At 45.2% G+C, this 23584-nt stretch overlaps 3 protein-coding genes across 3 annotated transcripts in view; 2 read left to right on the top strand and 1 right to left on the bottom strand.

Moving 5' to 3' along the window:
- Positions 1 to 4662, bottom strand: part of LARGE2 (LARGE xylosyl- and glucuronyltransferase 2) — a gene marked incomplete at its 3' end in the record, with an annotated part of 43874 nt that extends 39212 nt beyond the window's left edge. The window contains exon 1 of the mRNA XM_083601913.1: positions 4457 to 4662. The remainder of the gene's footprint in view (positions 1 to 4456) is intronic.
- Positions 4663 to 4911: 249 nt separating this feature from the next.
- On the top strand, positions 4912 to 16461 carry PEX16 (peroxisomal biogenesis factor 16). Its single transcript, XM_083603033.1, has 11 exons — positions 4912 to 5190; positions 7350 to 7385; positions 9075 to 9151; positions 10783 to 10916; positions 11703 to 11803; positions 12410 to 12490; positions 13007 to 13159; positions 13585 to 13657; positions 14560 to 14679; positions 14909 to 14973; positions 16010 to 16461. The coding sequence occupies exons 1-11, from the start codon at positions 5055 to 5057 to the stop codon at positions 16066 to 16068; spliced, it is 1035 nt and encodes a 344-aa protein (XP_083459159.1). The 5' UTR covers positions 4912 to 5054; the 3' UTR covers positions 16069 to 16461.
- Positions 16462 to 18623: 2162 nt separating this feature from the next.
- On the top strand, positions 18624 to 23094 carry FREY1 (Frey regulator of sperm-oocyte fusion 1). The gene is made up of 3 exons (XM_083603354.1): positions 18624 to 19229; positions 20414 to 20487; positions 22449 to 23094. Exons 1-3 carry the CDS (start codon positions 19165 to 19167, stop codon positions 22583 to 22585), a joined length of 276 nt encoding a protein of 91 aa, XP_083459480.1. The 5' UTR covers positions 18624 to 19164; the 3' UTR covers positions 22586 to 23094.
- Positions 23095 to 23584: the final 490 nt, after the last annotated feature.

The following is a 23584-nucleotide window of genomic DNA, read 5'->3' as shown; positions in this document are numbered from 1 at the left end:
GACAGCCACATTCATTCCTGGACCAGAGAACTTGACCACAGTAGTTCAGGCACTGGTGACTTCAAGTTTGGATTACTGCAGTGCACTCTATGTGGGGCTTCCCTTGTGCTTGATCTGGAAAACACTTAGTAGTTAGGACCTTTTTACTTGCCTTACCCCACTCAACCACTTCAGTTTGTGAAACTGGTACTACATAATACTCACTTATAAGAAATCAGTATTTTAGTGTGGCAGCATTTACTTTAATAATCTTAAGATACCTCTTTTTAACTGTTTTTAATCAATAATTTTAAGATGGCATCATAGAACTGTAGTGTTGGAAGTGACCCCAGGGGTCAATCCCCTTCAGTGCTGGGATCCTGCCCACAACCATCTCAGGGTGGGTTTGAACCACCAACCTTCTGGTTGACACAGGCAGATGCACTGTGCCACAGAGATCAGGTTTTAGTATGTATTTCTGTAAACTGCTTAGAGATTTTCCTGCAATCAAGCGGTATATAAATCCTGTTAAATATATTATCAAAATTGGGAGGTGCTGCATACATTTTTAAAATCACTGTGGGACTCACACCATATTTGCAACCTGAATGGATAATATTCGTAGGATATGAAAGCAAAAAAAAAAAAAAAAAGTGATACCCAAGCCAATGCTGATACTTAGGCTTTATATTTTACTAAGTGGAATGATTGTAGCTTTGGTATTGAAAAGATGGCTTGTAGGTATATGCACATGGCAGAGGACTGTGAATTAGGGTTGCCTTACGTCCGGAATTTCCAGGGCATATCCGGAATACTGCAGCCGCAAGCAGTGTCCAGTGTCAGCAGTGTTATTTTTGCCAGTTTCCCTCAGAAATAGCTCATTTCTTTGAGATTTTGCAAAAAAAAAAAAAAAAAAAGTTCAACAACTTTTCTGTTTGAATTTTCACTTTTTGAACTATAGCAGCTCAAGTGCAAAAGTCCTTCACTCTCTCTCCACTCTGTCACAAAGCACAGCAACAAAATTCAAGGAGCAATATTTCAAATTCTGCCAGCAAATCCCAACATGACTCAGATTTCGCTTCTTCTCTCCCTTCTCCTGGCAAGTGGTTATGCCATGTGGAGGTCAGGTGGCCAAACTCCCTGCTGACCTTTGCCATTAATTATCTGTGTTCAACTGCATACCCCTTTGGGCCTCCAGTCCCCCCCCAATCACTCCCTTCAGCTTCTTTCCCTCCTAGCAAACAGCATATTTTTTCCCTTCCCCACACCTCTTGCCCCTCCCCCCCAGCAGAAGTCTGTTCAACTAATTAAACTTTCATGCACACATAAGCTTGCCTGCATCTACTGGCTCCTACTTTGCATTACCTTACTCCAGCATTAAGAAACCAGGACACAGTTGTGGGTGGTGGCGGGTGAGCTGCACTCCTAAACTTTTCATAAGTATGTTTAGCACTACTGGAACATCAACTGTACTGGAGAACAAAGCTCTTCTAAATCCTTTGCTAATGGGAATAGGCAGAGCTGGCAGTAAGGCTTATATGCCTACCCCATCCTTCATTCAACCCTTAAAAACCAAATGCAATCAGAGGAGCTTCTTCCCAGGTAAGTACGCCTGGGTTTGCAGCCTAAAGCCTTTTGCCAGGATTTGGGGAGAACATCTGGCAAGTGTCAACAACAGTAATACTGCATCCCCCTCCCCAAGTGCAAAGAATGTTACTAACCAGCCAACCAACCTTTTTTGTCTGCCCTGCAAAGGCACCCTTTGGAGAAAGAGAAAAAGAGAAAGAGAAAGAAAGGGATCTGGAGTCCAGCTATTCATATATTTACTGTATTGGCCCCCTGCTGCAGTTGACAAAAGGATGGAATCAAAGCACCATGACAATAAGCAGCATGTGAATACACTCCCACCAGACAATGCCACATACCAGCTCGATTCCCTCAGGATGCTAAACAGCAGTAGATAGGATTGATTCACATCAAGGCTACCTCTATTGGAAGCATCAAGCAGATTTTCTTTCCCAACCTCCACCAACGTATGATTGCTACCAGAATTAGCAAGGGAATAAGAATCTGTTTCTACTTCAGTATATAGGCTCACTAGATGGCTTTGGAAAAGTTGTCTATCTGTAAATTGGGAATAACCATCTGGCTCACAGGGCTGTCCAACCCTAACAGGAAACGAGTAGATACTTCTGAAATTGCCACAGCAAATTTCTGTCAAAACTATGTTCATGACAATATGGTAGGCTTTCAAGATTATGAGTAAAGGTGCCTTGTGTTTTTTACTTTATTTACTGAATCATGCATCATGTAAAGGTAAAGGACCCCTGGACGCTTAAGGCCAGTCAAAGGCGACTATGGGGTTGTGGTGCTCATCTCGCTTTCAGGCTGAGGGAGCCAGCGTTTGTCCACAGACAGGTGGCCAGCATGACTAAACCGCTTCTGGCACAATGGAAACCATGACGGAAACCAGAGCACACGGGAACGCCGTTAATCTTCCTGCCGCAGTGGTACCTATTTATCTACTTGCACTGGTGTGCTTTCAAACTGCTAAGTTGGCAGAACCTGGGACAGAGCAATGGGAGCTCACCCTGTCGCAGGGATTTGAACCGCTAACCTTCTGATCAGCAAACCCAAGAGGCTCAGTGGTTTAGACCACAGCACCACCCGCTCCCATACAATCATCCCTGCAACCAATGTATGTGTTATGACTGAAATTCTTAAACCATCAGCTTGATTAATAAAGATAATAGTTCTGAGGCACTTGAACATTAAGCCTAACACAATCCCATGCCTATGTAATTGGGAGTCTCACTGAACCCAAAAGGACTTACAGGCACAGCACTGGGCTGCACAAGTACTTACATCAGACACTCTCCGTGTATGAAGGGGAAACAAAGGCTTATTGGCAGCATAAAAGTAAATAAAATACACAAATACAAAGCTGCAACAAGACAAAGATTTAAAATCTTTCCATTTATTGTAATATTAGCTTTCAAAGTCAAGAACCTACTTGTTGGCTTGACAACCACTAAAAAAAAAATCTGAAGAGGGGGTTAATTGTTCTTATGCTGCTGTTTTAGTGTTTTAACTGCAATTTGTATCGCATTGTTGAGGACCTTGGGAAACTATTGAGGGCCAAATGGCAGCACAGAATGTAAAAAAGAGATTAACAATAGTTCACTAGCTGCATGACAGAGGTTTTTGCTCAGAAAGCTCATGCTTGCTATATATATCTCTCAGATATGATTTGCCCCTTATCCATGTTTAGCCAATATATTAAACATTATATATTATGACCGAAGTGGCAATATGGTGCAGTGATTAGAGTGCCACACTAGAACCATCCACTATCTCACAAATCTAGACATTGTTGTAGGAATAAAATGAGAGATAGGTCCCATTGAAAAGAATTACCCTAACCTACCAAAAGTTCCAAGAAGACACAGGAGTATCTTAAGGCCATTTGTCCTATGCATTCTTTGGCGGATCATGCCCCTTTTCCACCCAAAGCATGCATAGGGCTCACTTTGCACAGGTTCAAATTTCATGTCAATTACAAAAGCTCCCTAGAATCATGGCCTCTCAGGCTCATGGGGCTGCTTAGCCTCTGAATAGGTGAGCTATAAAAATATATGAAGATGACTTTCTCTGAGGATATGGAGAATACATTTCCTTCATTGCCACCAATTAACCACATATTCACCCAAATATTAATTAGGCAGCAGAGCTTCCAAACAGGTCAGAGCTCTAACACATCTCGAATTAGAAATTTACCACTGCAGGGAAAGACTCGATATAGTTTGGCCCGGGTCGTATTAACTTGGGAGCAAGACCATCACATTTACTTGGAAGAAAGCATGCTTCGGATCGCAGCCCCGCACATCTATCGCTAAATGATGAAGAAGGTGTAATTAGCAGAAGGGAGATAATTTCAGGCTTAGCAGTTCTGCAGAAGGACCAACAAGCAAAGGAACTTTTACTACTGCTAGCAAAGAACTCTTACTACAGCTCGAGTTATTATTACTTCTGATTTCACACATGCGGCGGCCAAAAGGCGAGCCGAGCGCTCTAGGGCGCTAAAATAACTCGAGGAAACGGAAGGCGCCCCTTTGGGAGCTTAAAAAATTATTACGGTGGCGGTGACGAGCCGTGTATTTCAGGGAGAGGAGGGTGCCTCCGGAGGGGGAAAGGGCTGCTCTTTTTCCAGCCTCCTCACTTTCCCAGCTCCCCGTTCAGACCGCGCGCCCCGAAGGCTGCTGCCCCACATCCCAGGTGCTGTGCCGTCGGCCACCTGCTGCCGTTGCCTCCGCCAAGCAATAAAGCGGGACAAAGGGGAGGCGCCGGGCGGGCAACGCACCTGCCGCCAGCAGCAGCTCGTCGTCCCCTTGCCCAGATTCATGCAGTTTTCCCACACAACTCATATTTCCCCAAAAAGAGGGACCCGCCGACGGCGGGCACCGTCTTCACGACGCACCTGCAAGGCGCAGCCAAGGCAGCCTCTCCTGGCAAGGGAGCGCTGAGCACCTGCCCGCGCTGAGCTGCTCGCGAGGGGTCTCTCCCTGAAGGAAGGGATGCCTCCTCAACCCTCTGCGCCTGTGGTAATGCGCGCCCGCTTCTCCACCACGCAAGATGCGCGCAGCCTGACCGAGCCGCGCTCGCGCCCTCCTCGCCTCGCTCTCCAGTCCAACCCTTCCTTCCAACTCTCCTCCTCCTCCAAGCCGGCACCTGCTCCTCCGAGCCGCTCCTCGCTCGACTCACTCGCCTCCCCGGTTCTTTCGCTCGGCGCTCGATTGGTTCGTTTCTCTCTCCATCGCAGGGTCAGGAGCTGCGCAGGCGCGGAGCAAGTGTGGGGGCGGGGGGAGAAATAAAAGAGCAGAGTCGGGAGACGGAGGAGGCGTGTCCCCAAAAAAGCAAAGTACGACCCGGAAGCGCGCGCGCATGCGTGCTTAGTCAGGCGTTCTCGGAGCGGGTTCGTGGGTCGCCGGCTGCTGCGGGGAAAGGCGGGGAGTGGGGGGCGGCTGTGCTGCGGGGGCACGCACGCACGCAGGCGCGCACCCGTCTCTGGATCCGCCATGGCAGGATCCGCGCAGGGGCCGCTAGGGAGGTTGCGGCACCTGTGCGGCCGCTACCAGGACTACGTGAAGCGACACCCGGCGGCCACGGCTCAGCTGGAGAGCACCGTGCGCGGCCTCTCTTACCTGTTGCCAGGTAGGCGGGGGGCGAGCCGGGGAGACCGAAGCCGGCGGGTGGGGGGGGGCGTTGAGGAATCCCAGCTCCCTTTCTCCAACGCAGAGTCGCCGCGGGGAAAGGTTTACCATTTACCTCCCACCCCCCCCGCCAGAAGATGGTGTGGGCGCGGCTTCAGAGCTGCGCGGCCGGCAGAAGTCCGGCAGGTGAAGTTTTCCCCAGCAGCTGTTAGAGGAGCGGGAGTTGTGCCAGGTCGGAAGGTGGCAGCCCCAAGCGAGAAATAAATGACTGGGGTGTGTGTGCGTCCCTTCTCCAAATCCTCCAGACCTTTGGACTCGGATTTGGAGGGAGATCTGCTCGAATGAATCCCTTTACTTTGCATCTTGCTAAGAGTACTGTACCCTAATTTTTTTAATTGTGTTCTTCGGGCAGCCCTCTGCCACTTCCCGTTTGGGTGACCTGCCTGTTTCAGTGCCTGCAGCCGGTTTCAATCACCAGTTTGATAACCTCCTGTTTGAAAGCGCCCAGGTCACACTCGATGCTCCAAGATAGCTCACCTTGTTGGTGACTTTTGTTGCAACCTTGGGTGGCTGCAGGGCAGTTACTTTCCAATCCGTAAGAGCTCTGCTAGATCAAACCCAGAGTCCATCTGGTCCATTATTTTGTTTCCAGTGGTGACCAGGCAAATTCATTCCCTGGAAGGAAGTCCTTCACGCCCACTCCTTTCCCCTGCTTCTGTGTCCTGCCTTTTATGTTGCAAACTTGAGGGCAGGAGTTGTCTTGCATGTTATTTATCTCTTTTGGCCAAAGGGTCGAGTGAAAGTGCTTTAAATCAATAACTGATCAGCCAGTGGCTCATCACCACATCTTGGGAAAGTAAATTTCATTAGTCAATTGTGTATCGTTGGAAAAACTACTCTCCTTTGCCCTGAATTTACTACCAATCAGTTTCACTGCCTGACTTTTACCTCCTTGCATTATGAGATGGTGTGGGGAAGTATCTACTCTCTGTGTACTATTTATCATTTGATAAGCTTTAGTTGTCTTTTTTCTAGACTAAAAACTTCAAATACTTTGACTTATCCTTGAAGGGAAGGTATTCCAACACTTTAATATTTTTGGTTGCCCCTCTGCCATGCCCTTCTTAAGTCTGGATACAAAGAACAGTGTTCCTGAAGTGAAAGCACTATTTGTTTGTATAAAGTCGTTATAATACCTTAACATTTTCTGTTAAACCTATTAATCCCAAACCAAAAAAATAATCTTAATTTTTCACTTATGTTGACATAGTAGCAAAATCCCAAGGTACCTTTGTTAGGTAGACATAGGCAGCTCAGATCCCATATTGCCTCAATGTCTATCACTTTATAACTATTTGCGCTGCATTTCCTTTGCCATTTTGTTTTCTGTTGTGGACAAATCATTTTGGAGTTTTTCATGGTCTGTTTGACTTTTCACCACACTTGAATAATTTGCTATCATCTGCAAACTTGGCTGCCTCGTTGGATAATATATAAATAAGTTAAAGTTCCCAATACTTATCCCAGTTCAGATGCTTGGAGAGCCTCTCTGTTGTGACAACTGTTGTTCCTACCATCTGCTTCCTATTCTTGCACCATTTCCCACTCCACAAGTGGACCAGTCCTCTGGTTCCATACTTCCATATTTTATCAGTTAGGGTGGTGATGGAACCAAATGATAACCATCACCTGACTATAAGTTGCAGTATACCTGGTCAAGAGAACATCTGAAACAAAAATAAAATAATTTGCTCATTGTTCATCAGGAAAAAACAATATTTTTAACCTTATTATGACTATATTGTTTAAACCATAATTTACAGTGGCCCCAGTGTCTGTCAAATATAAAGGAAAATCTGGGATTACATTCCTACAATGCTATGGCAAAAACACTCAAATTGGAGAATTGTCATCTGTCATTTACCTATAGGACGTGTCTCCTCTTGTTGATGAAACTGCAATGCAGCTCTGTATTGGTTAAGAAGATGCAGAGTAGATGTAGGCTTCTGTGGGAAATTTTAACCTCCAGGCTGATTGAGCAACAGGGTAACATATTTGTGTAAGAATTGCATCAAAGCCTTTCCCTCAGAAGACCTGTTTGGACTGTTTTCAAAAGAGTGTGGAATATTGGCTCATGTCTTCCTTATGCTTATTTTCCAGGTCGGTTTTCTGACTCTCATGAACTGTCTGAGCTGGGTAAGTAGAGCTGGAGATTGGCTGTGGGGTCCCAAACCTATGCTATGTTTTGCAAATAATGTCATGCTTTGTCGGGAGAAGATGACCTGAAGGAGGCCTTGTCTTAAGGAGAAAGATTTAATGCATAGCCAAGATTTCCCAGTGGTTGCTGAAAGTTTTGGTGCAGAGTAAATGAGCTTGGACTGGAAAAAATCCTTTTTCTTATGAAGGCCTATTGACCCAAAGGGAAATGATAATAATGTGGGCAGGGAGGCACACACACAGTTATGAGGCAGAGGGTGTTCACTGTAGCGACCCCAGGGTTTAAAATTCATTGCTGCATTAGACTGCCACACTATAGACCTTTCAGAATGATCTGAAGGCCCACTTTTTTCACTTGAGGGTTTTAAAAATTATCATACCGTTCTTGCTGCTGGTTTTGATGACATTTTAGTAATGCTCGGTGGACATTTATTAGTTACTAGTTTCCCAGTAATTCATCCTTATTTTATTGTAATTTTGTGTTTTAATGTAAGCCATCTTGAAAGAGTTAGTTAATAGTTTTTCTAGACTGCTCTTCATCCAGAAGGATTTCAGGACAGTGTACAATATAGTAGAACCTCTAAACTCAAAAAGAGGAGGTGGTCCTTTAAGTATTTTGGTCTTAAGTCATCTAGGGCCTTACAGGCTAACATTACAAATTGGGTGTGGTACCAGAGGCAGCCAGCATAGTTCCTGAAGGCTAGATATAATCTCACCTTGCTGTAATGTTCAATAATCCAGTGGTGGCATTCTGCACACGCTGCAATTTTCAGGCCATTTTCAATGGGATCCCCAAGTACAGTGCATTACAACAATTTGTTCTTGAGTTCGCTGTGCCCAAGCTATCCTAATCCAGGAAGGGGGACATTTGGTGACTCATCCAGAACTCTGGGGCTCAAGCAGTTGGAACAAGGAGTACTCACAAACTACCAATCATCTCTGTGACTTCATCTAGAAGAGGTTTTCTCTGCAACTCCCAGACACAATAACTGCCTACCAACAGTGCTTTCATCTTGTTGGGTTTCAGTTCACTCTCAAGTCAGTGTATAAATACATTAAATAAATAAATGGTAATGGTGAATGTTTTCTGATGCCCTAGGCAACTGCCAGCAAATGGCTAGTTTCACTCCATTAAATTGATGTTCAGATCCTGTATGTCTAAGCCATTTATATCTAATTAAAAACAAGCAAATTACTGTCTGTTTTGTATCTGATTTGCTTCTGCTCATTCTTTCTTGCAACAGCCATCCTACTTCAATAAGGCCAGAATATTTGCCAGGTGCTAGCAGCCTAGCTCAGGTCAAAGGTATTATGAAGACTATAAGCAAACATCCATTCTGAAATAGCATTTATGGTGATAAAGATATACCATCTGATAGCATCATGCCAAGGGCAAGAATGGAATGGACCTGTTTACCACACACACTCATTGCACCAGATTATGGAAGAGAGCCAAGACACTTGGCTACCTATGTGCAACTGAGAAAGTTGCATAATTGTGAAGACCTGCCCAGAGATGGCAATGCTCACTTTACCTTCATGATGCCTCTCCTTCAAAAAAAAGGTTGTTTGATTAAATCAGTGTCCTCTTCTAATCAGTGGCCTTTTTCTTTTCCTGGTTATAAGCAGTAATTCTTCCTGTGCCTTTTCTACCTTTTCCTTTCTCAGTTTATTCTGCCTCCAATTTGCTGGTGCTGTTGAATGACTGGATCCTTCGGAAAGAGCTGCAGCCCCCTCTTTCTGTGGTAAGAATCTTTTCTATGCAAGAGAAGAGGCAGGTGGGGTACAATCACTGTCTCCCATGCCAAGGACTAGAATGTTGCTCCTGGATTTTATCCTGTTGGCAATAGATTCTGAAGTTGCTGCTATCTGGTTGAATCTTGGGCATCTGCCAGCCCTTGTCTGCTTGCGCCACAACATTCTGGAAGGTTGATGAAAGTTACAGTGGCCTCCAGGAATACTGCTGGCTTATATTGTGAGTGACACCAGTTTCTTGAGCCATTCAAAATCCAACTCTTTCTTTACCTGGTGTGCACCACATGAACTCTGGCCTCTATGTAATTCCCTTTGAGGATTGGGGTGTGGGTGTGGGTGAAGGAGCCCAATTGATCTTTCACTGAAATCAATATATTCTTTAGGATCTTCTTCCATTTCAGTTGTGGTGGTAGAACAGAAAGCATCAGGCTCTGCTGAGTTTAAAGGAAAGTTTGAGGACATGGGGTAGCATTGAAGGTTTGGAGACAAAGGGAGCAGGTTGCTCAGTCATCAGGGGACCGACAAAATAAATGATGATGATGATGATAATTAATAATTTTATTATTTATACCCCTGTGATTATAAGAATTTGTGTAGCTCAGTTGTACAGTCCTGAGCATTTTGACTCACCAAGCAGTCCCGCTCAGTATTGTGGGATGGAATTTTTTTCCAGTCCTTCATTTTTCTGTGGAAAGCTTTCTATTTTCATAAACTAATTATTAATGATTAAATGGATGCCAATTACAAATATAGTATAAGGCAAACTTGGCAGTTTCAGTGTGTTTTGTTTACTAAGCATAAGTAGAATAAACACGCTAAATTAGATCGCTCTCTAGGGCATGAGAAAATTTTCCAGTGCCAACTATTTTTTATGCAAATTACATTAATTTGTATATATTTTTCCCATCTTGAAATTTTCTGAAAAACCCACATCACAGGTTCTGCTGTGTTCAAGAGAGCTTACTCCCTGGTCTTCTTTAAGACTGCAGCCTAAGTAAATGTAGGCAGTTTGCAGAAAGGCATTATTAACACTGAATGCAGAACTCTTCTCCCAACATAAATGGCTCTTACTGTTCCACTTCTTATAGTCATGAGAAATATGTTGCTGATTAAAGATCCAGCTAATTCAGCCTTTGCCAGTCTGAGGCTCTCCAGATGTTTTGGACCAGATGTTTTGCACCAGCCCTAGTCAGCACATGACATGCCCCAGGTTGGTGAAGGCTGATTTGATCCAATGTTGTAAATACAACAGTAACTTCCCAGCAGAGATTTGCAAGCAGGGAATGAGAAAGGTAGCCATCCTCTGTTACTTACCCCACCATGTGTCCCAAGAGACTTTTTGCTAACTTATTTGTCAGGAAAGCTTGAGTTCGGCTAACCTCTCTACCTGCAGGCAAACACAACTGTGGCACACAGATCTATGTTGTTCGCTGATTGATGAGCCTGGTAGGGCCACTGGAATCCAGCTGGTTCCCTTACTTTCCTTTGTATGAGGGACTCTTGACCCATTCCTCCTCTCAGTCCCCTGCAGAGTCACCTTGCTACAGTTTAAGAGGAGAACTTTGGCTATGCCTTGAAGCCGGTTGCATATGTTGTCTCTCACTTGCCTCTTGCTTTGCAGGCACTTCCCCAGCAGAAACTATTGACATGGCTGAGTGTCATTGAATGTGTGGAGGTCTTTGCCGAGATGGGGGCAGCCAAGGTGTGGGGCGAGACTGGCCGGTGGGCCATCATTGTCCTCATCCAGCTGGCCAAGTGAGTGTTCAGCGGAGAGGAACTATTGCACCTTGTGAATCCCAAGAGTGTAAATGTGAATCCTTTGGTGGGAGGCGGGGGAAAGAGACTCTTGTTGGAACCTTGATTGTTAGGGTTAATGTGCCACAATAAAGTGGTACCTCTGGTTACGAACGCTTCAGGTTACGAGCTCCGCTAACCCAGAAGTAGCTGCTTGTGAACTTTGCCCCAGGATGTAAACGGAAATCGCGCACCTCTGGCACGCGGGCAGCAAGAGGCCCCATTAGCGAAAGCATGCCTCAGGATAAGAACAGTTTCAGCTTAAGAAGAGACCTCTGGAATGAATTAAGTTCATAACCAGAGGTACCACTGTACTCTAGGTTGGGCACTTCCTGCATGACACTGAGAGCACTGTTCTAGTTTTACAATGTTCCCTAGTTGCAGTGTTCCATCATGGGACTGGATTGGGTCATTGTACTCAGATAGCACCTTGTTCCAACTGGGCCTGCCCAAGGAGCTGTATGCCTTTGGGATTCCTCCAGTTACAGCTCCCCATCTGCATCCCTCACCTGATTGCTGTCTTAACTCTTCCTTCTCCTCCAGTGATTGTAGCTGGAACTTCTGGTAACAGCAGCAACCTGACAGGAACCTCACTGCACACACATCACTGAACAGGGTTGCAAATGCAAGGTTGCGTGAATGGTCCTGTGATGGCAAATCGGAGAGCTATATATTTCTACCGCCTTGGCGGTGAAGCGTCTAGTGTGCGCCTGGCATTTATAGCCCTTGATTTTTTCTAACCCACAGGGCCATCTTGCGCCTCCTGCTCTTGCTGTGGTACAAAACTGGCATCCAGACATCTCCTCCTATTGTGCCTCTAGACAGAAGGCAGTCCTTGCAGCAGAAAGGTGAGTCAAGTGCATGGTGGATTGCAACCACTTTGGCTTTAGTCAGGAAGGAAGTTCCGAATGCCGGCCAACTGATTGACTAGGTTTGAGAAAAGGAAGGGTTTGTGTAACCTGAGCAGCAGAAAAATCTTTGTCATTTCACCAGCTGTTCATCTCGGTTTTTGCAGACCCTTTCACAGACTGTTGAACTCCCTGTGGCCCTTTAGCTGTTGCTGGACTCACATCAGCCCCAGCCAGCATAGCCCGTTGGTCAGGGATGATGAGAGATTATAGCCCAAAAACATCTAGAGGGCATTTCTTTGGCTATCCCTGTTTTTAGGCTTTAGCTTGTGGCATGCTGTGGTTGGGGCTTGCAGTCTTCCTCCCTGCAGGGAGGCCAATGTTAGAAAGTTTGAAGAGCATTTTCTGGTGCCCTGTCCAGGCTTTTCTTTAGTGTCAGCAGTCTGCAGAGGGTCACATTTCTCCTCAGACTTAATGTATCCTCATGCCTGTGAGTCTGCTGTTCTGTTTCAATGAATGTGCTAACCTGAACAAACCAAGAACTGGAGTGGAGGAGGTCTTTCCCCCTGCCCCTTACTGTGGTCTTATTTACCTGTCTCCTGACAGATATGGAGGTAAACTCAATAGGGAAGGAGCGGATATATGTGGGGAAGCGCTGTAGCCGTGTTGTGAGATCTCTCGATAGCAGTGAGTATCTTTCTCGTTTGTCTCCCATGTTACACCTACGGTAGAACTAGGTTTCTGCATGTGTTGCCAGGTTGCAAATGTAAAGTGTGCACATGTATAAATGTACTCAGACACACAAGGGCATCTCCATAAACGGCAGCAGTTTTTGACATACTGGTACAAAAAGTGTTTAGATAGTTTAAATTATTTTAATTTGTATTGTTTTAACAGATTGATGGCTGGCTGCCCTGGGGTCTTTGGGAGGAAGGTTAGGATAGAAATTAAATAAATTGATGCACAAGTACAGAGAGTGCAGACATACTGCTGGTGGCTGAAGGCAGCCCTCTTTAGGGAAGCTTTTAATGTTTAACAGACCATTGTATTTTAAAATTTTGTTGGAAGCTGCCCAGAGTGGCTGGGGAAACCCAGCCAGATGGGCAGGGTATAAATAATAAATTGTTGTTGTTGTTGTTACTCATCCAAAGTATGATATCCATGAAAAGCTGAGTCTTTTTCTTTCTTCCTTTTTAATTTTAGCCCCATCCCTGCACTCCAGACATTGGGGAGCGCCTCAGCAAAGGGAGGAGAAGCAGAACCGAAGAGCAATGGAGACAGACCAGCGGCCAACCCCTTTGAGTGCCCAGGAAACAGTTGCTGAGTCCATCTACATTACCCGCCCGTTGCTCCACTGTATCCTCCCTGCAGTGTATCCTGTACGCCACCAGAGAGAGCTGCAGCCCCAGTGTGGAGCATCATGGCCCTTAATGCTGAGCGGGTCTTGACTCCTGTGCAAACACTTGGAGGCTTTGCTTCAGTCAATGGGCCTGAAGATTAACGTCCCCTGTTATTCTGATCCTGCTTTAATTTTTGCTACTGTAGCCCGCTTGGGCTCATGAGAATTTGCTGCCAAGGAGTGTGGTGGAGTCTCCTTCTTTGGAGGTCTTTAAGCAGAGGCTTGACAACCATATGTCAGGAGTGCTCTGATGGTGTTTCCTGCTTGGCAGGGGGTTGGACTCGATGGCCCTTGTGGTCTCTTCCAACTCTATGATTCTATGACGGCTGGGAAGTCTCTTTTTTGCCTCTTGTCTGTTCAGTTCCTTAACTCTTGCACATAGTGGTGAGCGTAGGCTTATGGGGACAGAGATCTTGGAGACCCTGGCTCCTTTCAGCAGTCTTGGATATCTCAAGGTCAGTTGGGAGAAAAGCACTTCAGGGTCCTGGATCCATTTTCTTCCACCTTAATTTTTTTGTAACATGATGATTACCTGGTTGTTTTTACTCCACTAGTGGTGTGCTTCTCTGCAGCTTCAAGGGGAGAAGCAGCCCCGCTGTGAGGAGCTGGCAGGAAAAGGAGGGCTTTATCTTTCGTGGCAGAGGCTGCCGGGTTGTCCTCCTGTCCCATTTATTTGTTTGTTTGTTTAATTTTATTTATACTCCGCCCTCCTCAGCCAAGACCAGGCTCAGGGCGGCTAACATCAAGTATAAAAACAATTGATTAAAATACAACTTAAAATGCAGCCTCATTTCAGTGGAAGCCCAGATCAAAAACTGTTTGGGGGGAGAAAACGTCAACTCTTCACCAAGGCCAACTATCCAGACTGGTCCTACGTGGGCCAGAAAAAAGCAAAAAGCCAGGGAAGTCTCCAATTAGGGGTTCCATCACAGAAGGAAAAGGAAAGAGGGGGAGGGGATCGGGCTGATTCCAAGCCAAAGGCCAGGCGGAACAACTCTGTCTTACAGGCCCTGCTCTCTGAGAGATGGTACCAGGCTTCCTTTGAACCAGGGTGTACCTCTGGAACTCATTTTCAACAGCAGGACTCAACTTTGGAACATAAAAGTGGGAAGGGGAGAGTGAGAAACAGGGGGAGGGGGTGTGTGTTTGTCAAATTCCTCACCACTTAGATTAGGAGGAATATCATTCAGGTCAATAAGTACTACTCTCAGGCAGGCTTGGGGCCTAGTTGCGCTCCTGTCTTTAAAAAAATGATTAGGAGAATCATTTTTTTAAAAATGATTGGGAGAATATCTTGGCACTCTACACACACACACATATCCAGCCCCTTGTGATTTCTCTGCTTTCCCTTCTGCAGTTTGAGTTTACTGAGTGACATGAAAGATCTCAACAAGCGCGAGCGTGTGGAGCTGAGGCGTCGGACTCTCCTGCTGCTGTACTACCTGCTGAGATCTCCTTTCTATGATAGATACTCTGAGTAAGGCTGCCTGGCTGGCTTCTTTTCAACCGTATTAAAATCCCCACCCCCATAAGGAGACCTCTGGATTTCTAAAAGAGAAACCCGTGGCTTGCGAGCATTCAGCACCCCAATGGGTTTTGTCTGCAAGCTCCATTCCAAGAGTCCCTTTCCCATTGGGAAGGAAGCCATTCTCATGGGCTCATCTGAGGTGTTTTTTCTCTTTCTCTCTCTCTCTCTGTTCCTTCAGGGGCAGGATCCTCTTTCTGCTGCGCCTGCTGGCAGATTACGTCCCTGGAGTTGGCCTAGTCACTCGTAAGTAGCTGACTGCTGTGATTGGTCTTTTTAAAGGAAGCTGATAAAGGTTAAGGAGACCGTAGGGAGAATCCTCCATTGGTTTTTGCATAACCAGTTCAAGGGGCTTTCTACTCAGCATGTGCTTAGATGAGGGGTATTCAAGGATAGCAGCAGGGCTAGAAGATCTCCACATTTGAAAAGTTGGCACTAGGATCTGTGAAGCTGAAATGTCTCTTCAAAGACTTTAGGTGTGGCTACTAAAAATGCTTTGCTGCAGTTGTCTGCTATTGTCACATACGTATCTCCACAGCCTAAAAAGATGCTGGTGCACATTTGAAGAAAATGTATATTCTCTTTTAGTAGGATACATCAATCTTCCATATATTTGGTGATTGTTTCCTTCACTGTTTATATCTAGCTTGGGATCTAATATTTCATTAAAATCTCCTCCTGGAGATTTTAGTGGTGGTGGTGGGGCAGTCAGGGAACCATCAGAGCAGCATGTGGCCAGAGGAAAGACGAGATTGTTCCTTCAGTGTAAGCAATTCTGCTTGCCTGACCAAAGCATCTCAGTGCTATATTGAATGCTGCTCACTGTTTTCATACTTGCTTTTTAAAAATGTACATGTTGTGGATGAAGGCATGGCTTACAAATTGTCTGAATAAATAGCAACTTTTAGGAGTTGGCAATGACAATTCTGTGCAGAATCGAGACTGTTGAGCAACACAGGAATAGCAGTTATTATTATTGGTCGGTTTTCCTTCTCCAAACATCTTTTCTGTCAAGACAAAGGGGGTCTATGCAAGGGACACCTTCCTGAGATATATTTCATATCAGTCCTTCCTTTAGATATATGAATATTAGATCTCTTTTCTTGCCCTATGAATAGCCCTCCACATCCTTTCTTTCATATGCCCCACCTGTGATTTCAGAACTCAGGATGTTGGTTGGGAAGGGGCAGTTGTGGAAGCAAATGTTGGCAAGTTAATTTCTCACATGTTGCTTTAAGGTCTTCCAGTTCATTTTCACATTTTTCTCCCTTCTTCATTTCAGGGCCACTGATGGACTACTTGCCAGCCTGGCAGAAAATTTATTTCTACAACTGGGGTTGATTTGGCCTCAGCTCAGGTTATTGCAGCCAGAGGGCGCTCCGGCTAAAAGCAGAAGCTTGTGGTGGTAGGATGACTTTATACAGCGGGAGGCAACCTTGAGACTTTAAAGAACAGCAGCAGCAGCAACACAACATGTGTCTTTCTATAGCTTATGCTAATGATTACCGAGAGAAGAGTAAGGGCTCTTCTGACATCTTTTTTTTAAATGTATCTCCCTGTGAACTAAGAATGCTACAAAGAGTAGGTCTTAAGGTTCCTATGCTACTCCTCTCTCCATTCTGATATATGGTTTTGGATCTCATGGGGCTTATGGAGGGGGACCCTTTTTTTTGGTATGTATTTTCTATGGCTATGAATGAATAAAGCCGGGAGTCGGCAGTGCTTTTGGGCTAATTTGGTCTGTTCTCTTGAATATTGGGGACGTGCACCCCAGGAGGAGTAAGGTCTCTTGCTTTCTGGCCAGCTGGGATGGAAGGCAGAGTTTTGCAGACACTGCCAGTGCTTTGTTTCTGAGGTGAGACAAAAATTAGCATTCAAACCAGCCTGGAAATGTTTCCCGTTGTGCACACGCACACATGCACCCCATTCTCAGATGCAAAGGGTGGGATTGGATTGTTTGAATTAACCCTGTGAGGATATGTGCTCCAAACCATTTTCTTAATGTTATTATTTGGCACATAATCCAGAGTCATCACTGAAAAGCTGCTTCCAGGCTCACAATAAGCTATTGCTGCTCTTTGCACAAACCCATTACCCTTTTCTGGCTATACAGCCAGGCTTATTCCCCACCCCACCCCGTCTTTCACAGTTAAAACATATGCAGTTTGGTGCTGTGGTTGGCAGGGAACTGAGCACCCCTTGGGCCAGCTCAGGCAGCAAGCCAAGAATGCTCTTGGGTATGCTTTTTTCCTTGGCTTATTTCCAGTGGTCCATATGCTGCTCGGCTGGAGCCTGGTCTGCCAGGGGCTGTGGCTGCTGGTCTTCTCTGCCAGCCTGCTTAATTTCTTGCCCTGCCTTTGAGGATATGCAGCTCCACAGCTTGCAGACTGTCTGGATAACAGCTAGTGTGTGCTGCAGGGCTTCGCTGAACAAACTGCCGGTTGCGGAGGTGCTGGCAAGCAGGGCCAAAGGCCTCGGCAAATTGGTTGGTGTCTGCAGAACTGAGTTCCCAGCAAATGAAACATAAAGACCTGAGCCGATGCCTGGGTCAAATAAATCAGAATGGTTGCCCTATGCGAGGCGTCCAAGAAGTAAGTAATCGAGTGCTTCATCAACTCTCTCCACCCATAAAGCAGCAGATGGAGCACAATGTGCTTGTGCTGCCTACCTCCTCGGTTACTTACTGGCATGGTCTGTTTTTCCTTCTTGCTAAGGCTGCATTTACTGATAGGCCACTTCCCAGCATCTTCAGTCTGTTTCTGCAGTGGTAGGCTGAATACTTGGAAGGGCTTGCCATGAATCAGGGCCCACCAGGTTCAGAAGGCAGTATGGAGAGTGCTCAGCTTGTATATTTCTTTTTCCCAAAGCTAGCAATAGCCTCCCTGAACAGACAGGTGGGGGAAACTGCCCTCCATTTTCTGCTGTGTAGTACAATTTTCCTGCAAAACGAAAACCAAACCCATAGGAAATAAATGTTCTTAATCCCAGGGAAAGGATCTATGTACTAGAACAATTTGTTTAGTAGAGGAGGACTATCAGTCATTTCAGCAAGCTTGCTGATAAAGGAAAATCTGTCCTGTTTTCAGATGGCACACAAACTTCTTAAGTTTGTTGGAAGTTGGGGTCTCATCCCCATCTTCCTACCTTCTCCCTGTAATTGGTAGGTACCATCACCACCTTATGGAGGGTCCTTGGAGGGATTTATGGGTGAAACGATAGACTACTGCAGTCACTACTGGCAAGAGGCCTTTGTTTAATTTACCCTTCTTTCCTACTCCACAGTTTTGTAACAGCGACCAGTGGCTAGACTGATTGGAAGCCCATTTTCGCTAGCTCACCAGTTCAGTCTTCAAAATAAAGCATAAATAAAAACAGAAGTGAGAGAGATGGAGAATTTGAATTTAAAGAAATGGTAGGTGAGAGAGAAAAGTTACAATCGGGTTTCTAGTCTCCATCTGATGAAGACTGGCCCTATAAGTTGAACCACATGGTTCAGGGCAGTTTAAAACAGGACCAAACATACACTGTATGCCTCAGTTGTGACACCTTAATGCAAGCAACTGACAGATTCCCCTTCTCTGTGAAAGCTGGAGAGTGTGGGATTCTCCTATTATGTCCCTGAAGGCCTCACCCATCAATTTCTCTGATTCTCAAGAGAATAAATTTGCCCCTGCGAGCCACAAGCTCAGTGTACCAAGGCCATAATGTTCAGCAGGCAGATAGTCATACATCTATTATACAGAACAGCACCTTTGATAGCCCCCTCATTTGTGCTAGTATTTCTACCAGTTGTTACACACTTTGGAGTTTGATCTTTGTTAGGTAAAAAAAATGGTGGGAGGGGGGAGTGCAGTATGCCTCAGTATCCTCGCTCTAATGTTGAACCTGCACAGCTGCCTAACTCACTAGTTCAGGCATAGGCAAACTCTGCCCTCCGGATGTTTTGAGACTACAATTTCCATCACCCCTGACCGCTGGTCCTGTTAGCTAGGGGTGATGGGAGTTGTAGTCCCAAAACATCTGGAGGGCTGAGTTTGCCTATGCCTGTACTAGTTACTTTGATGCTGTGTTACTGAAGCCTGGCTGGCGCATAAGCTGGGGCTCTCCTCTTGTTCCTAGAGAATGTGACTTCATGGAAAGAAAGTGGGCATAGGATCAACTATGCCTGGTGAGAAAGTACGTCAAGCTTGTTTCTCTGAAACGGGGCTCAGCTAAAAGAGCTGTAGAAGCATGCAACTTTGCCTGAGAGGACACTTTTTCCAAACGGGCTGCACAAGTTGCATTCTTAGGCTGGCCCCATTGGGCAGGCCCATTACCTAGGAGTCAGAATGCTGTGTGTTCTTTACCCTTTGTGATGGCATTGTAGGCACTGGGAGCTGTCTTAAGTTCCATTGCTGAAAGCCAATAAGAGTACCATTGTTGGATTTGACTGGCCGGATGGGATTCCTGCTTCTGTTGCTTCTCCTCACAGAGAGAGGGCTGTCCATGCCAAGTCTTCAAAGGTAAAACACTGCTTGGTGGTCCTGCATTCTCCATTAGGGGAAAATAAATAAATGTGTACAATGAATTGTATACCTGACTCTTGCCACCCAGATATGGCATGGAATGAGGGTGAAGAAAAGTGGGTCATTTGAAATAAAAGCCACTTGCCTGCCTTTCTTTAGGAATCAGGTACACTTTATTAAGGATTCATGGCAGCAGGTTAAATCAGAGATAGTCATTAAGTCTCAGTGCATGACCCCTTCTCAAAGGAAACTCTTGCCAAATATAAAACAACAGCTAGCAGTAGGATTATATTCCAAAGGCTCAACATCTGGGTAGATCAACCCATCTCACATGCCCTAATTCCTATTGAAATTGTCAGCAGGCACATTTTAGGGATATTTTGCTCCTGCTGGCACTAAGAAAAGAAAACCGCAGTATGTGGCTTATGCTCATTCTTCTTCAGGGTTTGTTGGGGGACTAAACAAAGGAAGGGAGGCCTCAAAGAGTATCATTAGACAGAATTTTACCAGGGTTAACCAAACAGCACTGGACTGAATCAGAGCATGATTTTCATGTTGCATTTTAGTGTAATGGCCATCACTGTTTTGGTATAGTGAACCACTTCATAGATGTATCAAGTCAAATTTCTTTGGAGAATTTAGATTTTCATGCAAACCCCTTGATTATGATAAATGCTTCAAATCACTGCATTGCTGGATGTCTTGAAGAAAGATGCAGAAGGGGTGTGTGGAAATGGGGCCACAGGCGATACGAAAATAAGATCTTCAATAAATACTGCAGAGTTATCCACCATCTTTTGGGTCTGTATATGCTTTTCAAACAAGACATTATAAATGGAAAGTGATGTAATAAACAGATAAAATTAATTAATTAATAAGGTTTTAAATAGTTGCATTTTCAAAATGTGATTTGATTACATCTATAATTCCTTGATCAAGAAGATATGTTAAGGTTTGGAGGCAAGTTTTTTTAACTACGGGGGATTTATTATAGGCACTTGCACTTGTTTTAATTGCACATTTGGGCTAGTGCTCTGTGCTTTGTTTTATAAATTATTATTTGGCTGGGAAGGTGTTTTGAAATAACCACGTGGGGAACTCCCTCCGCGCTAATAGTCCATAAGATCAGGGCTTTAGGCAGCAACCATCGCAGTTCCTGACCTTGTCCTCTTCTGCAGCAGGCTCAGTCCGTCTGTCCCAGAGGAATTCTCTGCACCCCTGGAGCTCCAGCAGCAGCACTTTGGCCTGGTGGATGGCATGTATTCCTTCCAGTTCCTACTACGCAACAGCATAGGGCAAGGAGAGCCAATGTGTTACCCTCCAGATGTTGATGGACTACAGTTCCCACCATCCCTGACCCTTGCCTATGCTCGCTGGGGCTGATGGGAGTTGTAGTCCTTATCTCTGGGCAAAGGGATCGTCAATATATAGGCACAAGTTGAAAAAAAGAAGTACCTTCCAGGTTATTAGAAGAGAAACCTTTCCCAATTTTTGGTCCCCAGATGTCATTGGACTACAGCCCAATTATTCCTGGGCAGCAAAAGTAATCATAGGGGATTGGTGGGAGTCATAATCCAACATCTTGGGGATCTGTTGGTAGGGAAAGCTGCAGCAGAGACATTGCTGACCAGTGCAAGATGGCCTGAGCATTTCAAATCTATTCTGGCGTCACTGTTCCAGCTACCAAATTTCTGAACTTAATTCAAAGGGCTGGTTTTGACCTATAAAGCCTTATGCAGCTGAAGGACTGCTTCTCCCCAACATGAACCAACCTGGATCCTCCATATGTGGTTTGGGGTTGTCCTCTGTGTGCCCTCTCCAAGGAAAGTGAGGTGGGTGGCAACACAAGAATGGTCATTTTCAGTGGTGGCTCCCTGATTATGGAAAGCTCTGCCTAGTACTGCCACTGGCTACTTTTAGGAACCAGGCAAAAACATTGCCATTCAGCCAGGCCTTTAACTTGGAGAGTTTTAGATACTGTTCCCTCCTTTAGTGCATGGGATACGAACCTACCTAGACCATGTGATCATAATCTGAAGCCCTTCTTCGTGTGCCTCCTCCATGAGAAGTCCGGAGGGCGGCAACATGAGAAGGGGCCTTTTCTGCAGTGGCTCCCTATTTGTGGAAAGCTCATTATACAGGGAGGCTCATTATACACCTTTAGGCACCAAGCAAAAATGTTACTCTTCAACCAGGCCTTTGGCTGATTAACATCCTTTTAAATGTGTTTGTGGGAAGGCTTTTTATTGCTTTCTTTCTTTTTATTATGTATTTTTAGCTTGTATTTTTATGCTATGAACCTCCTTGAGATCTACAGATGAAGGGTGGTATACAAATTTAATAAATAAAAACAAAATTTTGAGTTGACTTTTTGTAAAAGAGAGAGCAACTAATAAGTATTATTATCGATATCATTATTATTCTTAATCATCGCCTACAACAAAACCCAGCTGTATCAGATCACTGAGTTTTCTTCCATGACCAGCTGCACCATCTATTTTCTGGATTCAAGAGAAAGAAAGAAAAAGCACCCCTCTATCAATTTCAGCCCCTCATTTGAGTCTGTATGGAATGGAAGCAATTTGAATGTGTTTCTGTAGGGAGAGGTGGGCAGAAGTGGATAAGGCAAGACTCTGTTGCTTATTAAGCCAAGAAGTCTAAACTGACTAGCAAACATGACAACCATGTGCCTTAAGCACCCTAGAATGCCCTGTTGGTTCAAATAAGTCAATCCTTAGAGCACAGGTGGGCAACCTGGTGCCCTTGAAATGGTGCCAGACCATAGCACCTATCATCCCTGACCACTGGCCATGCTGGCTGGGGCTTATGGGAGCTGGAGTCCAACAACATTGGAGGAACCCCATGTGCCGCTCTTATCACTGCATCACTGCAAGCATTTTGGTGTGCCAGTTGAACCACACTCCCTCTCCTCAGCTTGCATGAGGTTCTCACGATCCAATTTCAGGGGGAGGAGAGGGGAAAGCCCTATTGTGCAGGCAGAAGTCTTTGCACAGAGCTTCTTCTGGCAGCGCTCAGTAGGTGAATCCCTCCTCCAGTTTCCCCAACCCTGCCTTCTAGTTAACTGCCTCGAGGATCCCATAATATGCCCCTCTTAGGGCCATGTGAGCCTTCGCTCCCACATCCTCCTATGTGATTTTTTTCTCTTCCTGCCCTGCCATTGCCACACACTTCTCTTACTAGCTCCTGTCTTCACAGATTATGGCATTAAACCAAAGATGCCCAACTTCCGGAGACGGATACAGCGGAAGGAATCGGAAAAGCTGCAAAAAGCACACAAAAGCAAGCGGGATGAGCCAAATTTTGAGGAGTATTATTACGACGACCTCCTTTGAGTTTCTTAGGGAAATGCAAATGGAGGTGCCACCTCTGAAGTGTACTTGCACCAACTAATTGATCTGTCACAGGCAGCAAAAGCCCCTCAACCCAAATCACCTAGTAATGTAAGAAGCGAGATCTTCCCCTTCCTTTCCTGTTTCACACTTGCATGCCTCTTCCCCATCCCCACTGTTCTGTCTGCTCTATGCATCCATCCTACAGGCACGGCACTTGGCACTCAGCAGGGCAGTTGCAAGGTCTTGGCTCACATCTCATGTTTTAACTCTTATGGGTGTTGAGCAAAGCTTGCAAACATTTGATGAGGGCCAGAGATGGGTGGGGGGGTTTTTTTGCTGCAGAGGCTGGGACTGTGTTGGCCACAGCTTTCTGTTGCCGTTGTCTTCTCTCCCTCGCCACCCCTGTCATGACTCTTCTTATTGTGGGTCCAATATTACTTTCCCTCTTGCCAATTCTTCTATTCTTTGCTCCCGCCGCACAATAAAATTCCAAATTCTAAGGAAGCTGACTATTATGAGTTGAATTGTATAATGTAAATATATATATAGTTCCATATTTGACAAAATTGATTTCATTTAGGGCTTTTTTGGTGTATAATTAAGTGTTTTTGTTTTGAGAAAAGCAGAAGTTAAGTGCCTCAATGGCTCTCTAGATATTGGACGACAATTCCCATAATCAACGTTTATTAGTGTCCAACAGCATCTGAAGGGCAACAGGTTCCCCATCCCTATTTTAGGGTCTCCCCAACATCTGGTAGAAATGCAGACCCAAAACCCTTTGAATGCCGCTTAATAATTCGCTGCTTTCCTTAACTGGCAACAACAGAGCTGCCAACATACAATCTATATTTAGCTAGAGAAGAGGCTAGTAGATTAGAAGATTTTGTGGCAGAATCCATTGAGGTCCTGGGATTCTGACATCTCAAAGCCTTTAACCAGAATAGGGGAATGTGACACATTTCTGGTGGTTGCAGGGGGCCAACAGCTGGGTAAACTCTA

This window comes from Podarcis filfolensis, assembly GCF_964270895.1.
Source record: "Podarcis filfolensis genome assembly, chromosome: 1".
Taxonomy (NCBI): Eukaryota; Metazoa; Chordata; class Lepidosauria; order Squamata; family Lacertidae; genus Podarcis; species Podarcis filfolensis.
The sequence above is the reverse complement of the archived record's forward strand: the minus strand, read 5'-3'. Positions and strand labels throughout refer to the sequence as shown.

Coding starts and splice junctions, on each gene's coding strand:
- PEX16 (XM_083603033.1), top strand. CDS start 5,055: ATGGCAGGATCCGCGCAGGGGCCGCTAGGGAGGTTGCGGCACCTGTGC. Junction 12,491..13,006: donor TGTGAGATCTCTCGATAGCA/GTGAGTATCTTT, acceptor TTTTAATTTTAG/CCCCATCCCTGCACTCCAGA. Junction 13,160..13,584: donor TACCCGCCCGTTGCTCCACT/GTATCCTCCCTG, acceptor TCTTGCACATAG/TGGTGAGCGTAGGCTTATGG.
- FREY1 (XM_083603354.1), top strand. CDS start 19,165: ATGGGATTCCTGCTTCTGTTGCTTCTCCTCACAGAGAGAGGGCTGTCC. Junction 19,230..20,413: donor TCCATGCCAAGTCTTCAAAG/GTAAAACACTGC, acceptor CTTCTGCAGCAG/GCTCAGTCCGTCTGTCCCAG. Junction 20,488..22,448: donor GCACTTTGGCCTGGTGGATG/GCATGTATTCCT, acceptor CTGTCTTCACAG/ATTATGGCATTAAACCAAAG.